This window comes from Castor canadensis, chromosome 2 (assembly GCF_047511655.1).
Source record: "Castor canadensis chromosome 2, mCasCan1.hap1v2, whole genome shotgun sequence".
In the NCBI taxonomy this organism is placed as follows: domain Eukaryota; kingdom Metazoa; phylum Chordata; class Mammalia; order Rodentia; family Castoridae; genus Castor; species Castor canadensis.
The window spans coordinates 105,180,214-105,197,686 of NC_133387.1; the positions used below are offsets into that span (position 1 = coordinate 105,180,214).

General features: G+C 48.2%; 1 protein-coding gene across 5 annotated transcripts in view; it reads right to left on the bottom strand.

Annotated features, from left to right (window-relative positions):
• Ccm2 (CCM2 scaffold protein) overlaps positions 1–17,473 on the bottom strand; it is a 48,387-nt gene that overhangs the window by 19,326 nt on the left and 11,588 nt on the right. Inside the window, exons 2-4 of one of the 5 annotated variants that reach the window (XM_074065425.1) lie at positions 4,015–4,127; positions 3,370–3,543; positions 93–294 (exon numbers count right to left, since the gene is read on the bottom strand). The exons of 1 other annotated variant lie outside the window; for it this stretch is intronic. Coding sequence is in view for 2 of the 4 variants with exons in the window: in XM_074065423.1 (XP_073921524.1) it covers positions 3,370–3,543; positions 11,585–11,596 (186 nt within the window). In the remaining 2 variants the exon portion in view is untranslated. Of the gene's footprint in view, positions 1–92; positions 295–3,369; positions 3,544–4,014; positions 4,128–11,584; positions 11,832–17,473 lie in introns of those variants that run through there. 3 more of the 5 variants (XM_074065424.1, XM_074065423.1, XM_074065422.1) reach the window with 3 other exon arrangements.

The window sequence follows — 17,473 nt, forward strand, 5'->3', positions numbered from 1 at the left end:
GTGGAGGCAGGAAGATGGAGGATTGAGGACTCCAGGCCAGCCAGGGCTGCATTGGAGACCCTGTCTCAAAAAAGAAAAATTTTAACACTAACCAAAAGCTGCTTGAGTTTCACATCACAGACAGGAGTCTGAGTCCTCTCTCAGAATTAAAGCCACACAGCAGACTTGGTCATGGTGTCTGCTGACGGTCACCAGGCTCCAGTCGGCTACCGTTGGCTGGCCCCACCAAACCTCCTGAGCCAACTCTGGCTGGTGATGGAAAACGGGAGGGCCAGTGTCCACTTCACTCAGGCTCTGTGGGGATCAAACAGCATTCTAATTACCAATGTTCATCCCAAACACAAAACTTCCCAGGAAGAACCACTGGAGTGGGGGGAGTAGACACTGTCCCCTCACCGGGAGATTTCCTGTTGTCACTATTTTTATTTTACCAAAAGGCAAACAGGGGCGGGGCTCAAGTGGTAGAGCGCCTGCCTGGAAAGCACAGAGCCAAGTTCAAATCCCATACTGCCCAAAAAAAAAAAAAGGCAAATGGTCCAATCCTATGAACCCCTTCCCACAGATGGTCACATCAAGGCCTGTTCCTTCTGGCATCCAGGGCACTCTTTTAAATAATGTGTTTGTGTTACTGTTACCCAACATATCATTTTAAAACTTTACCTCCCAACTTTTAGTTACATCACTACTCCCACAGCCCCTTTTTCCTTACAATATAATTTTCCGTTACTCACTACTTACTACCTACTGTTTTGTCTCAGATATTCTACTTCACTGCATTGCCAAGTCATCATGAAACTGCAGTCTTGTCATGAACAGCTTTCTTTGTTTTTTGCAGTATTGGGCTTGTATTCAGGGCCTACACCTGGAGCCACTCCACCAGCCATTTTCTGTGATGGGTATTTTTGAGATAGGGTCTCCTGAACTATTTGCCTGGGCTGGCTTCGAACCGCAATCCTCCTGATCTCTGCCTCCTAAGTGGCTAGGATTACAGGCGTGAGCCACCAGTACCTGGCTATGAACAGCTCTTTCTTAAGACAGGATCTCCTTACATTGCTCAGACTGTCCTCACACTCCAGGGCTCAAGTGACTCTTCTGCCAGTCTCCTGAGTAGCTGAGACTACAGGCACGGGCCACTTTTCTGTCATCGCGGGTATTACCTGCCCTCATTTCTCTGTTAGAGCCCAGTGCTGTGAACCCATGTCTTCCTCCTTCTTTGCATGCCCTTTATTTTGAACTTAGAATAGCCTCCTGCACACTCGGGTTCAAAAAGGTGACTGATTTAGTCTCTGTGACAGGATCCTGTCAGCGTAGAACCGTGTCTGTCAGTCCCTCCTGCAGACTCATTTTTTTCTACTTTCACACATGCTAGACAAGTGCCTACCACTGAGCCACACCCCAGCCGTTTTTGCTTTACTGTTTTAACAGTTTCCTCCTGAGTGAGACGTGCAGTCATCTCAGTTGAGCCTCTCATTGTTTCTTCCTTTTTTTTTTAATGGTTCAGTCTGTCTTTTGGTTATTCTTTCTGGGAGATTTTTTGTTGTTGTTGATTTTTATGTTTTCAAGCCCTCTACTAAATTTTTTAAGAGAATGAGCAAGTCTGCTCTTCCCTTCGCCTTTTCTTTTCTCTATGTGGTACTGGGGATTGAACCCAAGGTCCTCATGCTCACCACATGCTTTACCACTGAGCTCCACCTCCAGCCACCCCCATTTTTTTATTTATTTAAAAGTAGAATCCTACTGGGTATTGGTGGCTCACATCTGTAATCTTCTTAGGAAGCTGAGATTGGAATGATCGAGGTTCAAGGTCAGTCCAGGAAAGTAGTTCTCGAGACCTCATCTCCAAAATAACCAGAGCAAAATAAGGACTGGAAGTGTGGCTCAAGTGGTAGAGCACCTACTTTGTAAGTGAGAAGCCCTGAGTTCAAATCCCAGTCCCCCCCAACCAAAAAAAGAAGGAATCCTCTGATTTCATTAATAACACCTTTATCTCTTTGAGATATCATATACACACTGCATAGAGGTGATTTGGTCAAAGACAGACCACACGTCCCACTGCAGCCCATGAGACTGGGATGGGGATGAAAACTCCCATTGCCTCGTGACTCTGCGGCCGACCTAACCTCACAGGGCACTGCCTGTGTGAAGAAGCCTCCAGCACTGCCAGCCGTATAAGCACAGCACACAACATCACATACACCGAGTTACAACACTCAGTAACCTTGGTAAATGACGGGTACTGACTGTGTACACTGTGCTACTCTGCCACATTTCCATCACTAAAACAACACAGCCTTGCCCACCTGTGTTACTGGTTGACACCACTAGGTTTGCGAGCTATGTGCTGTGGTTCACAGCCACAGAGTTGCCAGGCAACACATTCCTCAGAGCACAATTGCAGTGCTAAGGGAGCATGACTGTGTTGTCATACCTTCTCCCTGTGTTCTGCACTGTGGCTGTTGCACTCACATTTGTGGGGTTTCTGTTCGTTTTTCTTGAGCTGTGTCTTTGAGTTAAACATCTTTCTCAAACGTATTGTATCCTTAACTCTGACAAGCTGGCAAAGCTGTGTGGGCAGTGTCACTGACTGCTGGGCCTCAGTCACACTGGATGAGTGGGAGCCTCGGAGCCCCTTAGCTTCTGCACTGAGCAGCCCTCCACAGAACCCTTGGGGGAGAGGCCCAGCTGCAGGTCTCAGAAGCCTCATGGAGAAAATGGCCAGGCGTCCTCATGACGCATAATGACTTAGCTTCCTGATTTCACCCAGGGTCACTCACACACTTCCTGGGCCAGGCCCATGAGCCAGTGGGGACAAGGTGGGAGAGTCCCTGCCATAGGTACTTAGACAGCCCCCACTCCTCCTGATTCGTGGACTGTCTTCTGTGGTGTATACTAACTCAGTTCCCTTATCCTACTCAGCTTCCTTCTTCCTGCTTATGTCCCTCAAGACCTGTCTCCTGTCCCCTACGTTTTGACCACATGGCTTATACACAGTCTCTTGGGTACAGGCCTTTGAGACTCAAAGCCCTTGGTCCGAGAACCCAGGTCTGGGACAGTGACCATGGCACACATAATGGCCCCAGGACCTCAACCAAGCTGTCATCTGCAAGCTGCTGGAGGAGATGTGGATTTTCCTCCAGCTCTGTGACTCTCTTCTGGTGAGCAGGACACGCTACCCATGATTAGGCCTTTGAGGGAGAGACAGGAGGTGGCACGCTACTGCAGGAAGAACCAGAAGCTGGGATGAGGGACAAGAGCCTGGGTCTGGGGTCTCAGGTTATCACGAGATTTATGAGCAGAGGCAAGGTATTTCCATGCAGGTGCTTCACAAACCACGTTGGACAGGCAACCCTGCAGCCTGGGACCACTTACCTTCACCTCCTTTTCAATATAGTCGCTCAGCAGTCTGTCGGGCTCAACGCGCTCAGGCAGTGACAGCACCACAGTGTGCAGGGGGCGCCTCTCTGTCACCTTCTCCTGGGCTTTCTTATCTCTACCCTTTTCACCTTTTTGGAATACTCGTTTAAATGGTGACACGATTCCAGGCTGCAGGCAGAAAGGGCAATGATTGGAGTTCATTATACACACATAAAAAGCAGCCAAGGCCACCACCATGGTCCCCATGCAAACAGGCTTGGTGACACCAGACTGTGAGCAAGGACCAAGAACACACAAGCCTGACCGACGGGGCTCGACAGCCAAGGTGGGCTGGATGGCCAAAGTGATCTGTGCACAGAGAACAAGGGACCTGTTCACCTACTACTGCAACAGTTAGAAAACCTTAGCTGGCAGGAGTGAGGAGAAAGAGTCCCGCAGAGGACAGAACAGCATGACTCCAACCAGGAACTCCTCAGCAGCCAAGGTTGAGCATGCTCCATGGAAGCTGATGGCTTCGTGGGGCAATTCCTTCCCTGACAGGCCTCCAGGCTCCAGTGTACCCCACCACACACAGGCCTCTAACTCGCAGCCCCACGCCCGGCTCAGCACCTCACAAGGTTCTGCAGCTCCTCCTCTTACCAAAGTGAACTGAAGAGCGCCAGAGCAGGGACAGAAGCAAACCTCACTGTGAAACCCCAGGACAGGTCCGGTGCTGCCTGGTCACCGCCACTGTGAGGAAGCACTCCCAAGTCCTGCCGAGAGAGGGCGCTGTGGTCCCTGCTTTGTCACCAGGAGGAACCAAACCCACACTGAACAAGATGCTGAGGTGGGTTCAGCAGCGACACGTCACAAGCCTGAGGCTCACCTAACGGATGGGGTGGCCCAGCACCCAGACAGCAGCTGGGACCCCACACAAACAATGCAAATGAGAAGCCACCAGATGCTCGGTAAGGGCTGTCACTTCTGTCTCTCCCCACATTACCCCCAACACAAAATAGCATTGCAGGGCCATGGTTCCAGAGGATGCCTTGCCCACCCTGCCAATTTCATAGGTGGGCGGTCACAGCCAAGGGTCACAGCGTGCTCCTGACTTTGGGAGGGATTCAGTGGCCCAGTGGCTCCCAGCTCTGTGGGGCTGGGCTCGGCTCTGCGTGGGCTCCTCCTCCCCCTCCACCAACACACTCAGCACCAGGGGAGAAGTCCATGGGCAGATAAAACCCACACCTCCTTACAAAACCACCCCGATATCATCCCTGCAGCCTGCTGCCTCCTATCCACAGCTTCCCTGTGACTGTGACCCTTCAGACCTGTGACAGCTCACAGGATCCAGTAAAACAAGACACAGAATCGGAATGGAACAGCACAGTACAACAGAAGTCTTGGCTCTGGAGCTGTGCACACACACTGCCACCAAGCCAGTCCCTTTCCTCTACCATGGGACTCTGCTGGGCTCACAAGAGAAGCTGCCCAGGCTCAAGGCCTGACTTCAGTTCTGGCGTGCTCTGGCAGCAGCACTTCCTAAGCAAACTGGTCAGCTGAGCTCTCTTGGTCTCTAAAATGGGCCCGTGACCCTTGCAGGTTGGCAGCTCTGAGCACAGAGCAGTTGTTTGTTATGAGGAAGCAACAGACGTGCCCACGTTATTTCCAGGTCTGTTTTTATTCTTGGCAACATATTATAAACTCACTTCTTCTTCAACTGCAGGGAAACCCCAGGCCGTCTTCTACATACACCCCATGACCAGACTGGGAAATAAAGCCGGGCAGTACCAGCCTGACTTCTGCCTCCACACCACCACCGTGGCACCAGCCCATGGACAGGCTTAGGGTCCTGTCATCCGTCAAAATGCGTCCCCTTGTCTGGGCTGATGGGATCCTGTCTACCTGCCTCCTGACGTTGAGGTCCCCCCCAAAAGGCAGCCCCTCAGCATTTTTTTTTCATTTTTCTTTTATTATTCATATGTGCATACAAGGCTTGGTTCATTTCTCCCCCCTGCCCCCACCCCCTCCCTTACCACCCACTCCGCCCCCTCCCTTTCCCCTCCCCCAATACCCAGCAGAAACTATTTTGCCCTTATTTCTAATTTTGTTGTAGAGAGAGTATAAGCAATAATAGGAAGGAACAAGGGTTTTTGCTGGTTGAGATAAGGATAGCTATACAGGGCATTGACTCACATTGATTTCCTGTGCATGGGTGTTACCTTCTAGGTTAATTCTTTTTGATCTAACCTTTTCTCTAGTACCTGTTCCCCTTTTCCTATTTGGCCTCAGTTGCTTTAAGGTATCTGCTTTAGTTTCTCTGCGTTAAGGGCAACAAATGCTAGCTAGTTTTTTAGGTGTCTTACCTATCCTCACCCCTCCCTTGTGTGCTCTCGCTTTTATCATGTGCTCATAGTCCAATCCCCTTGTTGTGTTTGCCCTTGATCTAATGTCCACATATGAGGGAGAACATACGATTTTTGGTTTTTTGAGCCAGGCTAACCTCACTCAGAATGATGTTCTCCAATTCCATCCATTTACCAGCGAATGATAACATTTCATTCTTCTTCATGGCTGCATAAAATTCCATTGTGTATAGATACCACATTTTCTTAATCCATTCGTCAGCCCCTCAGCATTTCTTGCTGGTGTTGGGGGCCGGGATGAGAGGACTCAAGATCCTTAGCGCCAGTGACAGCTGGGCTGATGACGGCCACAAACAAGAAGCATCATTCAATTTCTTGTCTTTATTTGTTTTTTTTATTTTTTGCAGTACTGGGGTTTGAATTCAGGGCCTTCACCTTGAGCCATATTTTTATGCAGCGTTTTGTCAAGGTAGAGTCTCGCGGAACTATTTGCCTGGGCTGGCTTCAAACCTTGATCCTCCTGATCTCTGTCTCCTGAGCAGCTGGAATTACAGGCATGAGCCATCAGCCCCCAGCCCTGTCTACCTTTTTATATTTAAATATCTCCATACTTGAAGAAAAGGATGAATATGTAATTGCTGCCTCTCACTGCCTATACTTAAACTGGGACAAGATATAAGAACCTGAAAAGTTGGACTGGAGACATGGCTCAAGTGGCAGTGTCTGCCTAGCAGGCACAGGCCCCGAGTTCAAACCCCCGCACCACATGAAAAGCTAAGAGAATTGATGTCCTTACAAGATGACCCTCTAGAGGATGAGTAGCAGGAAGGACAAACACTTCCACTTCCGGGAGAACTGACGGGCAGTGGCCCTGGGCTGCCAGGCCCTGCTCCAAGACAGGCGAGGACCGACCATCATGGAGGCACCTTTCAGGATTCACCCTCTTCAATCCCCCAAGCTTTACAGGTTTTACCACAGGATGAGTGGCAAGAGAAGGAACAGATGGGGCCGGGGGCAACTGGACCAAGTGGACCAGGTCTTTGCACCAGGACTGGAGCAGAATGACGGGAAATGGTCACCTGGCATTTATGAGACACCCACTGAGAGTAAACTGTAAGCTGGAGAGGACTCCCACACTTGGTGACATAATTTTAGCAATAAAAAATGTTTCAGCTGGGTGCCAGTGGCTCACACCTATAATCCCAGCTACTCAGGACACAGAGATCAGGAGGATCACGGTTCAAAGCCAGCCCAGACAAACAGGTCGAGAGACCCTATCTTGAAAAACCCCATCACAAAAAATTGGGCTGGTGGAGTGCCTCAAGGTGAAGGCCCTGAGTTCAAGCCCACGTACCACAAAAAAATTTTTTTTAAAAATCATGTCTCATCAGCCCCACTGAAGACAACTGCAATTTCCTTGCACTACCACCACCCTCGGTGACGAGATGGTACATGAATTAGCTCTTCAAATGTGTTACACTTGATCACTTGATTCTCCTCCTACCTCTTAAGATATGGAAGGCCCAGCCCTGGGGGTTATGAGGTACAAAGTCCCACAGCCCTCAAGAAGTTTCTTCTCTATAGACATTAATGACCTCCCACTGTCCCCCACCACTCCTCCTGCAGCCCCAAAGGGCCCCTCCTCTCAGCAGGAACGTGATATGTGTGGACAGTGCCAGCACTGGCTCCAATGTGTGTCTGGCCTTCCAGAAGCCACCTGTTAGCCAAACTCGTTACTAATCTACACATGGAAGCAACGGGAAACCAATCCTGAGACCAGAGATTTGCCAAGATCAACCTCTAACCAAGAAGCCCTTGCCAAATTAACAGGCCCACAAAACGCAGGCAATTCACGCTGTTACTATAACAGTGACACACGGCTCGTAAAATGTCAGTCCACACACACAATTACAGTCTATGCTGGGAAGGACCCCGGGCCTTTCCTATGACCGACCCCTTTAGGGTCTGAACAGAGACCCTCTGCACTTAGGTAGTGAGGCACAGTTAGAAGACACCTGCTGGAACCCTTACAAGCCAAGGAATCAGGACAGCCCTGCACTCCCTTAGGGGTGCCTCTCACTGCCCGAGGGCCGGGTCCTCCCAGCTCCATCTCTGCCTTTGGCTCTGTGTGTGTGAGTGTGTATGTGTGCGTGTGAGGGTGTTTTGCTGGGGATTGAACCCAGGGTCTTGGGCATGCCAGGTAAGCATTCTACCACTGAGCTACACTGCGGGCCCTGGGTAACCCTAGCACTCAGGATGGACCCTGCATGGGGCCAGGGGCAATAAATGCTGGTACCAATCTTTCCTTTAGTGTACACACAGGCCTGGCATCCAGGATGGAGGAGAGGCAAGTGTCCCAGTCAAACAGGAGAAATAAGACCAAGCGCAGTAACAGGAATTAAATCCATGGTGAAAACAGGCAGCCAGTGCTGAAGACGTGCACCGTGATGCTAAGTTACCTGTCTGTGTGACACCTAAGAAAGAAGGGGGTGATGGATTCCTGTGACACTCACACCAGAACACCAAGCACAGGTCACGTGGAGGAACTTCAGGGAACTGGCCTTAAACTGGTATTTAAGAAGTGCAGGAGCCTGGCCTGTGCAACCTCCCTATCTGTCGAGGCTCCAGCCATCCACTGTCGACTTTACCAGAGAAAACTGCGGTAACTGCTCTGTTGTAATTACAGCATTACTGCCTTCTGGTGCCTCATCTGTACACTCCGTCACAGGTAAGTGTGCAGAGGAAGAACACCATCCTATTTCAGATGCCCGCTGAGGGACCTGGACTGGGAAGGGGACACTACTGGACTTGGAGGCAGGTGTCTCTCTGGCCCTAGTTTTTGGCCTTGAACACACTTTCAGTTGCCAATGAGTCTTTCCAGAAGCACATCCACATGCCACCCTGCAACTTCACTACCTTCAGCACAGAACAAGGCAAGACTGATGCTCTAGCCTAGGACGACTAACACTTTGGTGTCAGCTCAGCTCTCAGCCATGGGGGACAGGCGGGAGGGACATCAGGCACTGGGGGGTAGTGCTCAGCCACTCCAGAAACAAAATGGAACAAGAGGGCATCTCAGATCTGGAGTTGCTTTTCACATGAAAAATTTAAAGGAAACTCCAGTTAAAAAGTAAATTGGGCTGGGCATGGGTGGCTCCCACCTATAATCCTACCTAGCTACTCAGGAGGCAGAGATCGGGAAGATCACAGGTCAAAGCCAGCCCAGGAAAATAGTTCACAAGACCCCATTTCGAAAAAATCCATCACAAAAAAGGGCTGGTGGAGTGGTTCAAGGTGTAGGCACTGAGTTCAAGCCCCAGTACTGAAAATCAAAAGTGAATTGGCACAGCAGACACAGTGGCTGGAATCCCAGCTACATGGGAGGCAGAGATCAGAAGGATGGCCATTCAAGGCCAGCCTAGGCAAAAAGCTAGGAAGATCTCAAGTCAACCAATAAAAGTTGGGCATGGTGGTGTGTACCTGTCACCCCAGCTACAGGGGAGGTTGAACAGGAGGATCAAGGTCCAAGCCAGCCAGGGCAAAAATGGAGTTCCTATGTGAAAAATAACTAAGCAAAAAGGGCTAGGGGTACGGTTCAAGTGGTAGAGCGCCTGTCTGGCAAGCCAAACTTCAAACCCCAGTACTACCTAAAATAGTAAACTGACAAATAAGAGTACCTTGAAATGCAAAAGCAAGATTTTGGTAACTTATCTTAGGTTATTGAACTTGCTGGAATGTTCTACAGGTTGATGCCCAGAGATTTAAAGGTAGGTTAGCAGCCACTGTTGACTGCACAAGGGTTTTACTGAGTGTGCATCTTCCTCACCAACAAAATGATCTGTGACCTTGAGAGAACCAAGGACCAATCTGGCCCCGAGAAGGGCAGCAGTGGTGTCTCTTTCCTGAATGGAGTCTCAACACGGACCTTCCTGAAGAAACTGAAGCTTTATGGTTGACAGGGCCATCAGCCAGGGTCCAAGGCAAAGAACGAGCTGGGAGGAGCAGAGGCAGAACTCTGTGTAGAATTTCCAGGGCTCACTCTGAAAAGGCTCCAGGTCCCTACATTGTTCTCCCACTACTTGCCATCTGAAGCCCAAAATAGCTCTTGAAAGTTGGAAACAGCCAGGAGCCAGTGGCTCACACCTATAATCCTGGCTACTCAGGAGGCAGAGATCAAGAGGATCATGGTCTGAAGCCAGCCTCAGGCAAATAGTTCACGAGACCCTATCTCGAGAAAAACTCCTTGACAAAAAATGGACTGGCAGAGTGGCTCATGGTATAGGCACTGAGTTCAAGCTCCAGTACTCCCCCACTCCCCCTGCAAAAAAGTTAGAATTGTAGGGCTGAGGACATGGCTCAACTGGTACATCACCTGCTCAGCATGTGAAAGGAAGATGAACAGGTACCCCATACCTCAGCCTTTTCTCAGGTGCCCCTGGTTTAAACCTCCCAGTAAACTAATGGGAGGCTTTTCTTTTGCAGTACCAGGGCTTGAACTCAGGGCCTTCACCTTGAGCCACTCCACCAACCCTACTTTTGTGAAGGGTTTTTCAAGATAGGGTCTCGTGGAACTATGTGCCCAGGCTGGCTTCGAACTGCAATCCTTCTGATTTCTGCCTCCTGAGTATCTAGGATTACAGGCATGAGCCACAGGCACCCGACTCAGGGAGCTCTTACCTTGTTAATAAAGTAAGACTGTCTCTGAACAAAGATATACAGAGCAAAGCCCCGGATGTGCATGAGTTCAACTGCCAACAGATGTCTCTTGAGTACTCATCACCTGCCAGACACTGCAGCTGTGACAGCGGGGACACAACCCTGCCCCCAGTGTGCCCCAGTCTAAGGGGAAGACAAATGGCAACTGCACATCGTGGCGGGGTGAGGGAGAGCAACTGGAAAAGGTGCCAAGCACAGGGTGAGGATCTGGGAAGACAGCTCAGAGCAGCCTGGCTTCAGGGGAACCTGACAGTGAGAGGTTTCCCTTCTCCACTCCATGCCTGCCACCTCTCATCCATCAAACCCACAGGTTCTCCTGGGCAGCCTTGGCCACAAAGATACCTCCCTCTGTTCATCCTTCACTATCACACCACCAGCCACAGGGCACCAGTCTTCCTCCAAAACAAGACAGAACTGCTGTCTTGTTTTAAAGGAAAGTAGTCCAGGGTAGTGGAGTGGCTCAAGTGGTAGAGCACCTGCCCAGCAAGCATGAGGGCCTGAGTTAAAACCCCAACACCACTAAATAAAGAAACCTACTCCAGTGCCTACAAAGGAAAAAGGCCTTCTTCTGGGCACCATGGAGTCCCAGGTAAGAAGCAAAGCACAGCCATGTGCCCCATCTCAGGACCTGTCAAGAGAAGTGATCTCTGCCCACTGCTGACTGATGCTCTGGTGACAAACGCACAGGGGACTTTGGGCCCACAGTGGCCATGCCGAGGGTGGGACAGGCTCTGCTGTGGGTTCATGGACAAAACCCCAGATGAGAGGATCTCCAGCTTTGGGTGCCCTCCTCAATTTCTTGACCTTTTTTCTTCAACTTAGATTGACTACAAATCCACAGGGAAGTTATTTTTCCCTGGAAGACAAAACCTGGTTAGTCCTTGAGTTAAGATAGACAAGTACAGCCACCTCTCCACCAGCTGGATAGGAGGGCTCCTCTCTTCCCTTGTGCCTTGCCCACTCCTCCCTCCAGCACACTGGCCTCCATTCCCAGTGAATGAGCCCTCCTCCCCTCATCCAAAAGTGGGAGTCAGGGCGGGCCACCCCAGTGCACAGTGAGCCCTGGGAAGCGGGACAAATGCCACCACAAGGGCCCCACACAATCCATCGATTGTCCTCAGTGACTCTCTCCACACTGGATCTGAACCTACCTCGTTCTCCATGGAGCAGCCGGGTGGACACCCCAGTGGCGGAGGAATCTCTTTGGAGGAATGGCAGTTCCTCCCCCTCTGCCAACAGTTGCTGTGCAGCCTCTATTCTCTCCTGAATGTGTTGAGAAACATGGGCAGCTGCTGGCCCTCCCTCTAAAGACAACATGAGCGAACAGGAAGACCAGAAACCACAGCTTCCTTCTGCAAGGCTGCCTGACGTTGTTTACAGTGTTTAGAAAGCTTAAAATACCCAGAACCTACTGGCAAAATCCAAGCAGGCTGCACACACAGAAAGACACCAAGTAAACCTGTAAACATTTTCCCACTAACAGCACACGAACCCCACAGGCAGCCTCGCTGAATTTCTGTCCTATCCTGTGCAGACAACTGCAGGACAGTATTGTGGAAGTCTGACCATCTGCAAGTTCAAATGCCAAAGCTGAACAAGCAGAGAGCAAGCCCTGCTAGAGCCTACAGGTGAGACCCAGGGCCCTCAATTATGGAGGGCGCGGTGGAGGGGTGGGAAGTGGAGGGAACAAGGCTGTTTCAGAAACACTGTTTCTCCACTTGCTCTAAGGCAGTCAGGGACGGATGCATTTCCAGGTGGGGCTTGCACAAGGCACACCTGTCTCACGGGTCCTCAGCCTATAGCAGCCTCTGCCTAACAGCAGAACCCTTGAGTCTGAGTCACCAAGTTCACACAAGCGCCTTTGAATTCTTCCCAGTTAAATGTCCTAATCCAGCAAAGAGAAGCTAGATTTGTTACTGGTAAGGGCTCTCAGGACTCCAAATATTCCAGAATGCTTGCAAACAGGAACTAGAAAAGGCTACTTAATTAATGTTCTGACTAATTACAGTGATTACCTTTACCCACAAGTCAAAAAACAATTAAAATACAGACATTCCTCAACCTCTGATTGGGGTTGAATGCCAATAAACCCATCTCAGATTGAGGATACCTCTGGGCTGGTGGAGTGTCTCAAGAGGTGGAGTGCCTGCCTAGCAAGCATGAGGCCATGAATTCAAATCCCAGTGCCACCAAAACAAAAAAAATGCTCAAACTTAGGATACCTCAAAGGGAAAATGTATTTAATACTCCTAACCTACCCATACCTTGGCTTCACCTACCTTAAACATGCTCACAGCAAGGCCTAAATGGTCACACCACACTTGGGCGAAACTTATTTTATAATAAAGAGTGAACAGTCCATGTAATTTATTGAAAATGAAACAGAATGGTTGCATGGGAATACTTCCACCCCAAAACAAAGTCAAAACCGTCAAGTGAAACCATTGTGAGGAATTGAGGTTTGAACCAGGTCGAAGGACTGACTTTCAACAGTGCTATCCCTAGGAAAATGGCAGTTTCATGTGGTGGACGTCACTGACCTGTAACAATGTAGAATAGTTCTCGGTTCTGAAAAGACTGATTGCTTCAGAGTAATTTTGTGCTTCAATTACTCTCTTGGATGCCACAAACTTGGAAAGCAGAGCAAAGCAGGAAAAGCAGTCCTAAAGTAGATGGGCACCAGGGGTAAGTCAATACCTGGCCACGGGTACTAATCTTACCCTTTAAGCCCAGAGCAGAGTCATAGCCTTGGAGCCGTTGTTGGGCATTACTAGCTGGGCACATGTGAGTTTTCCTTTCTAAATGCTGCCCTACAAAATGGAAACAGGTCCCTGACCTCTAGGACAGGCTTGAAGGGAAAAAGGAAACCTGGCAAGAGACAGAGAAAGACACCAAGAGGCAGAGCAGTGCCACCCTACTTTGGCTACTACAGGGACCTCCTCCTCCCAGGGAAACAGACACAACTAAAAAGGAAATCCAAACCCTAATCCACTAATGGACACCGTCCTTCCTTTCCCATAACCCGCATGAAAGAGAAAGGTCAATGTGAAAACAGGGAGACAGGCCAGAAAGTAACCACTACATCCATAAAACAAGAACAGATAGCTATGAAAAGAGAGCAGAGAGCAAGTAAGGAATCTCAAAATGGTAAACTTGATGTGAGAACAGAAAGTTCAATACAATAATAAAATGATGTAGCTAAGAGCCAAGTGAGTGACCATGATCTGGACCTGAACCAACGCCTGCCTGACACCCACAGCTGCAGGTTCTCTTCGTGTCTACGTGTGTGTGCATATTGCTGGGGACAGAACCCGGGCCTTGCACATGCCAGGCAAGCATTCTACAACAGAGCTATAATCCTGGCCCCACTGTCAACATTTTTACAAACGGACATTTGCAATCCATTTGATAAGTTCTATTTGGAAACCTTAAACAAAATGTTAGTCCCCAAAAAGAATTGCATTCAAAGTAATGGAACTATATTACAAAAAAAAAATTTTTTAAATAAATACTGAACTTTTATTATACTTTGAACTTTGTCAATGACAACGTTGTGGAAACTTTTCTCTTATTACATAAGAGCCTGCATTCTGAATGACCTTGATTTTACCTCTTGGCCCAGAAAGCCTAAAATATTTTCTACCTGGTCCTTTACATGAAGTCTGACAACCCTGTCCTAGAACATAAAGCAAAAATATGAAAAGTAAGAAAAATTCCAGGCCACAGTGCCACACCCCTAAATCTAACAGTGGCCAGGGGAGTAATTCAAGTGGCACAGCACCTGCCTAAGGAGCACAATGTCCTGAGTACAACTCCCAGACCACCAAAAAAACAAAACAAAAAACGTATCTCCTTAAGTCTAACAGTCACCTACGAGAGGAGAGCAGGTAGAGTCAAAGCAGAGACAAGAGGCTAAGGCAGGATGATGGCAAGTTCAAGGCTAGCCTGGGGTAAAGAATGAGACCCTGTCTCAGTAACCAAAAAAAAAAAAAAATTACAAAATTTCAAGACACCTCTGAAACTTTCGTGTATGAAAAAACAGGGCTGGTGAAGTAGCTCAAGTGGTAAGTCTGCTTGCCTAGCACTCATTTGTGAGGCCCTGAGTTCAAACCCCAGTGCTGTCAAAAAAAAAAAAAAAGAAAAAAGAAAGAAAAATGGTTATCTATAAAGGAACAAGAGTAACCAGTTCTGTTTGGTTTTGGGGGGGGAACAGTACTGGGGTTTGAACTCAGGTCCTCATGCTTGCTAGGCAGGTACTCAACCACTTGAGCCACTCCCAGCCCTTTTTTGTGATGGGTTTTTTTTTGATTCAGGGTCTTGCAAACTATTTTCCAGGGCTGGCTTCGAACCTCAATCCTCCCGATCTCTGCCTCCTGAGTAGCTAGGATTACAGGCATGAGCCTTCCCTAGAGGGCAATGTAGTATCCCCTTGAAGTTTCTGAGGGAATCACAGCCATGTGTCACCTAATGACGTTTGTCAAGGACAGACCACAAACACAACAGTGGTTCCGTGAGATCATAGCACCTAGTGACATCGCAGTCATCTTAGCTGGTGGAAGTATACCACTTTTTTTTTTGTTTGTTTCAGTGTGTTCTTTATTAATTTTTAAAAGATATTAAATTAAATGAAAAGCACTATTGAAACTTCTATGGGTATTTTATGTAATGTAGAAATTAATTTGGGGAGAACTGGTATTTTTATGATAATTGGGTGTGCCTTCTGCATTGGGTGTGGCTTCTTTAAAGCATTTTTATTTATTTTTTTCATTGTTTTATTATTCATATGTGCATACAATGCTTGGGTCATTTCTCACCCCTGCCCCCACCCTCTCCCTTACCACCCACTCTGTCCCCTTCCTCTCCCCCCCACCCCCTCAATACCCAGCAGAAGCTATTTTGCCCTTATCTCTAATTTTGTTGTAGAGAGAGTATAAGCAGTAATAGGAAGGAACAAGGGTTTTTGCTAGTTGAGATAAGGATAGCTATACAGGGAGTTGACTCACATTGATTTCCTGTGCATGTGTGTTACCTTCTAGGTTAATTCTTTCTGATCTAACCTTTTCTCTAGTACCTGGTCCCCTTCTTCTATTGGCCTCAGTTGCTTTTAAGGTATCTGCTTTAGTTTCTCTGCATTGAGGGCAACAAATACTAGAGTATACCACTCTTAAGATGTAACACAACCCTGAAATAAACCCGGCCCTCGAGCACACTAGGCAAGTGCTCTACCATTGAGCTGCACCCCTAGCCTAAACCTGTAAATTAACCTAAAAGCAAATTGTCAATCAAGCTAAAAGCAAAGCCAGGTGCTGGTGGCTCACACTACTCAGGAGGCAGAGATCAGGAAGACTGTGGTTCAAGGCCAGCCGAGGTAAATAGTTCATAAGACCCTATCTCAAAAATACCCAAAACAAAAAGGGCTGGTGCAGTGGTTCAAGGTGTAGGCTCTGAGTTCAAAACCCCAGTATCCCAAAAAAGATAAAAGTAAAATAGTAATTTTCATACCTGCAGTGCCTGGGGGTCTTTATAGTAGAGAAACTCCTTTGAAAAACAGGACTGGGGACACAGTTCAGTGGTAGAGCACTAGGATGTGCAAGAGCCTGGGTTCAACCCTCAGCACCACAAAAAAAAAAAAAAAAAAACCCTCAGGCAATCTAACTTCCTCTAACATCTTGTATTACTGGGCGCGCTGGCACATACTTGTAATCTCGGCCCTCAGAAGGCTAAAGCAGGAAGATAGTGAGTTACGGACCAGCCAGGGCTACACAGCAAGGCTCTGCCTTAAACTAACAATGAAAAAATCACAATCCACCTGCCAGACACCAGTGTCTACACACCTGTAATCCTGGCTACTCAGGAGGCCGAGATCAGGATGACCTAGGTTCGAAGCCAGTCTGGGCAAATAGTTTGCAAGATCCTATCTCGAAAAAACCCATCACAAAAAAGGGCTGGTGGAGTGGCTCAAGGTGTAGACCCTAAGTTCAAGCCCCAGTACCTCAAAAAAAAAAAAAAAAAAAAACAACAGTCCCCATGTGAAATACACTACAGTGTGCTCCAATTCTGAACCCAAGGGGGAGTACAGACCAACAACTTCCATTTGATCTACTTCCCTGACACATTCTCCCTCCAAAGCACAAGTTTTGTGACAAAACTGTACTCTCAGTGTAACCATGCTACCTGAAACACAATTAAGACTACAGGAGCCAGATGGCAGAGTTGTTCAAGTGGTAGAGCGCCTGCCTAGCAAGCATGAGGCCAAGTTCAAATCCCAGTACTGCCAAAAAAAAAAAAAAAACCACCCCTACATGGTATAACAGTGGATTCAGTAAATCTATAAATTGTCTCCTCCATGAAAGACTATGGGAATCAGGCATAGTGTTGCAGTCCAGTAATCCCAACTGCTCAGGAGGCTGAGACAGGAGGCTCTCGAGTCTGAGGCCACCCTGAGCTATACAGTGAAGCAGAAACAACAACAACAAAAAAAAACAGACTAAGGAGGCTAAGTGTACAGCTTGCCTAGAATTTAGACTTTCATACAGTACAACGGGTCCTCATTGCTTCCGGGAGTTTTCAGTTACAGATAACCTAAAAATACAATGGTTTTCAAAAGAAAAGTCATGAGTTCAAATCAAAGCTCTAATTAAAAATCAGTCTTGGTGGAATGGCTCAAGTGGTAGTGCCTGCCTAGTAAGTGTGAGGCCCTGAGTTCAAACCCCAGTACCACCGAAAAAAAAAAAATCAGTCTATAGGATTTTTCCTTAAATTCTTTATCTGTGTGTGTATGTGTGTGTGTGTGGTGCTGGGGCCAAAAGGCAGGCCCCTGCACATGCTAAGCAAGTGCTCTTTCACTGGGCTCCAAGCTCAGCCCTTGGTTTTTTGAGACAGGGTCTGGCTATGTAGCTCTGGCTGGGCTGGAACTCGTTGTTGTAAGTCTACACTGGCCTTGAACTAAACATCCTGCCTTCACCTTCTGAGGGCTAAGATTACAGGTGTGTGCTTTTAATTGTTAGCCTAATAATGGTTATCTACACAGTTGACGTCAT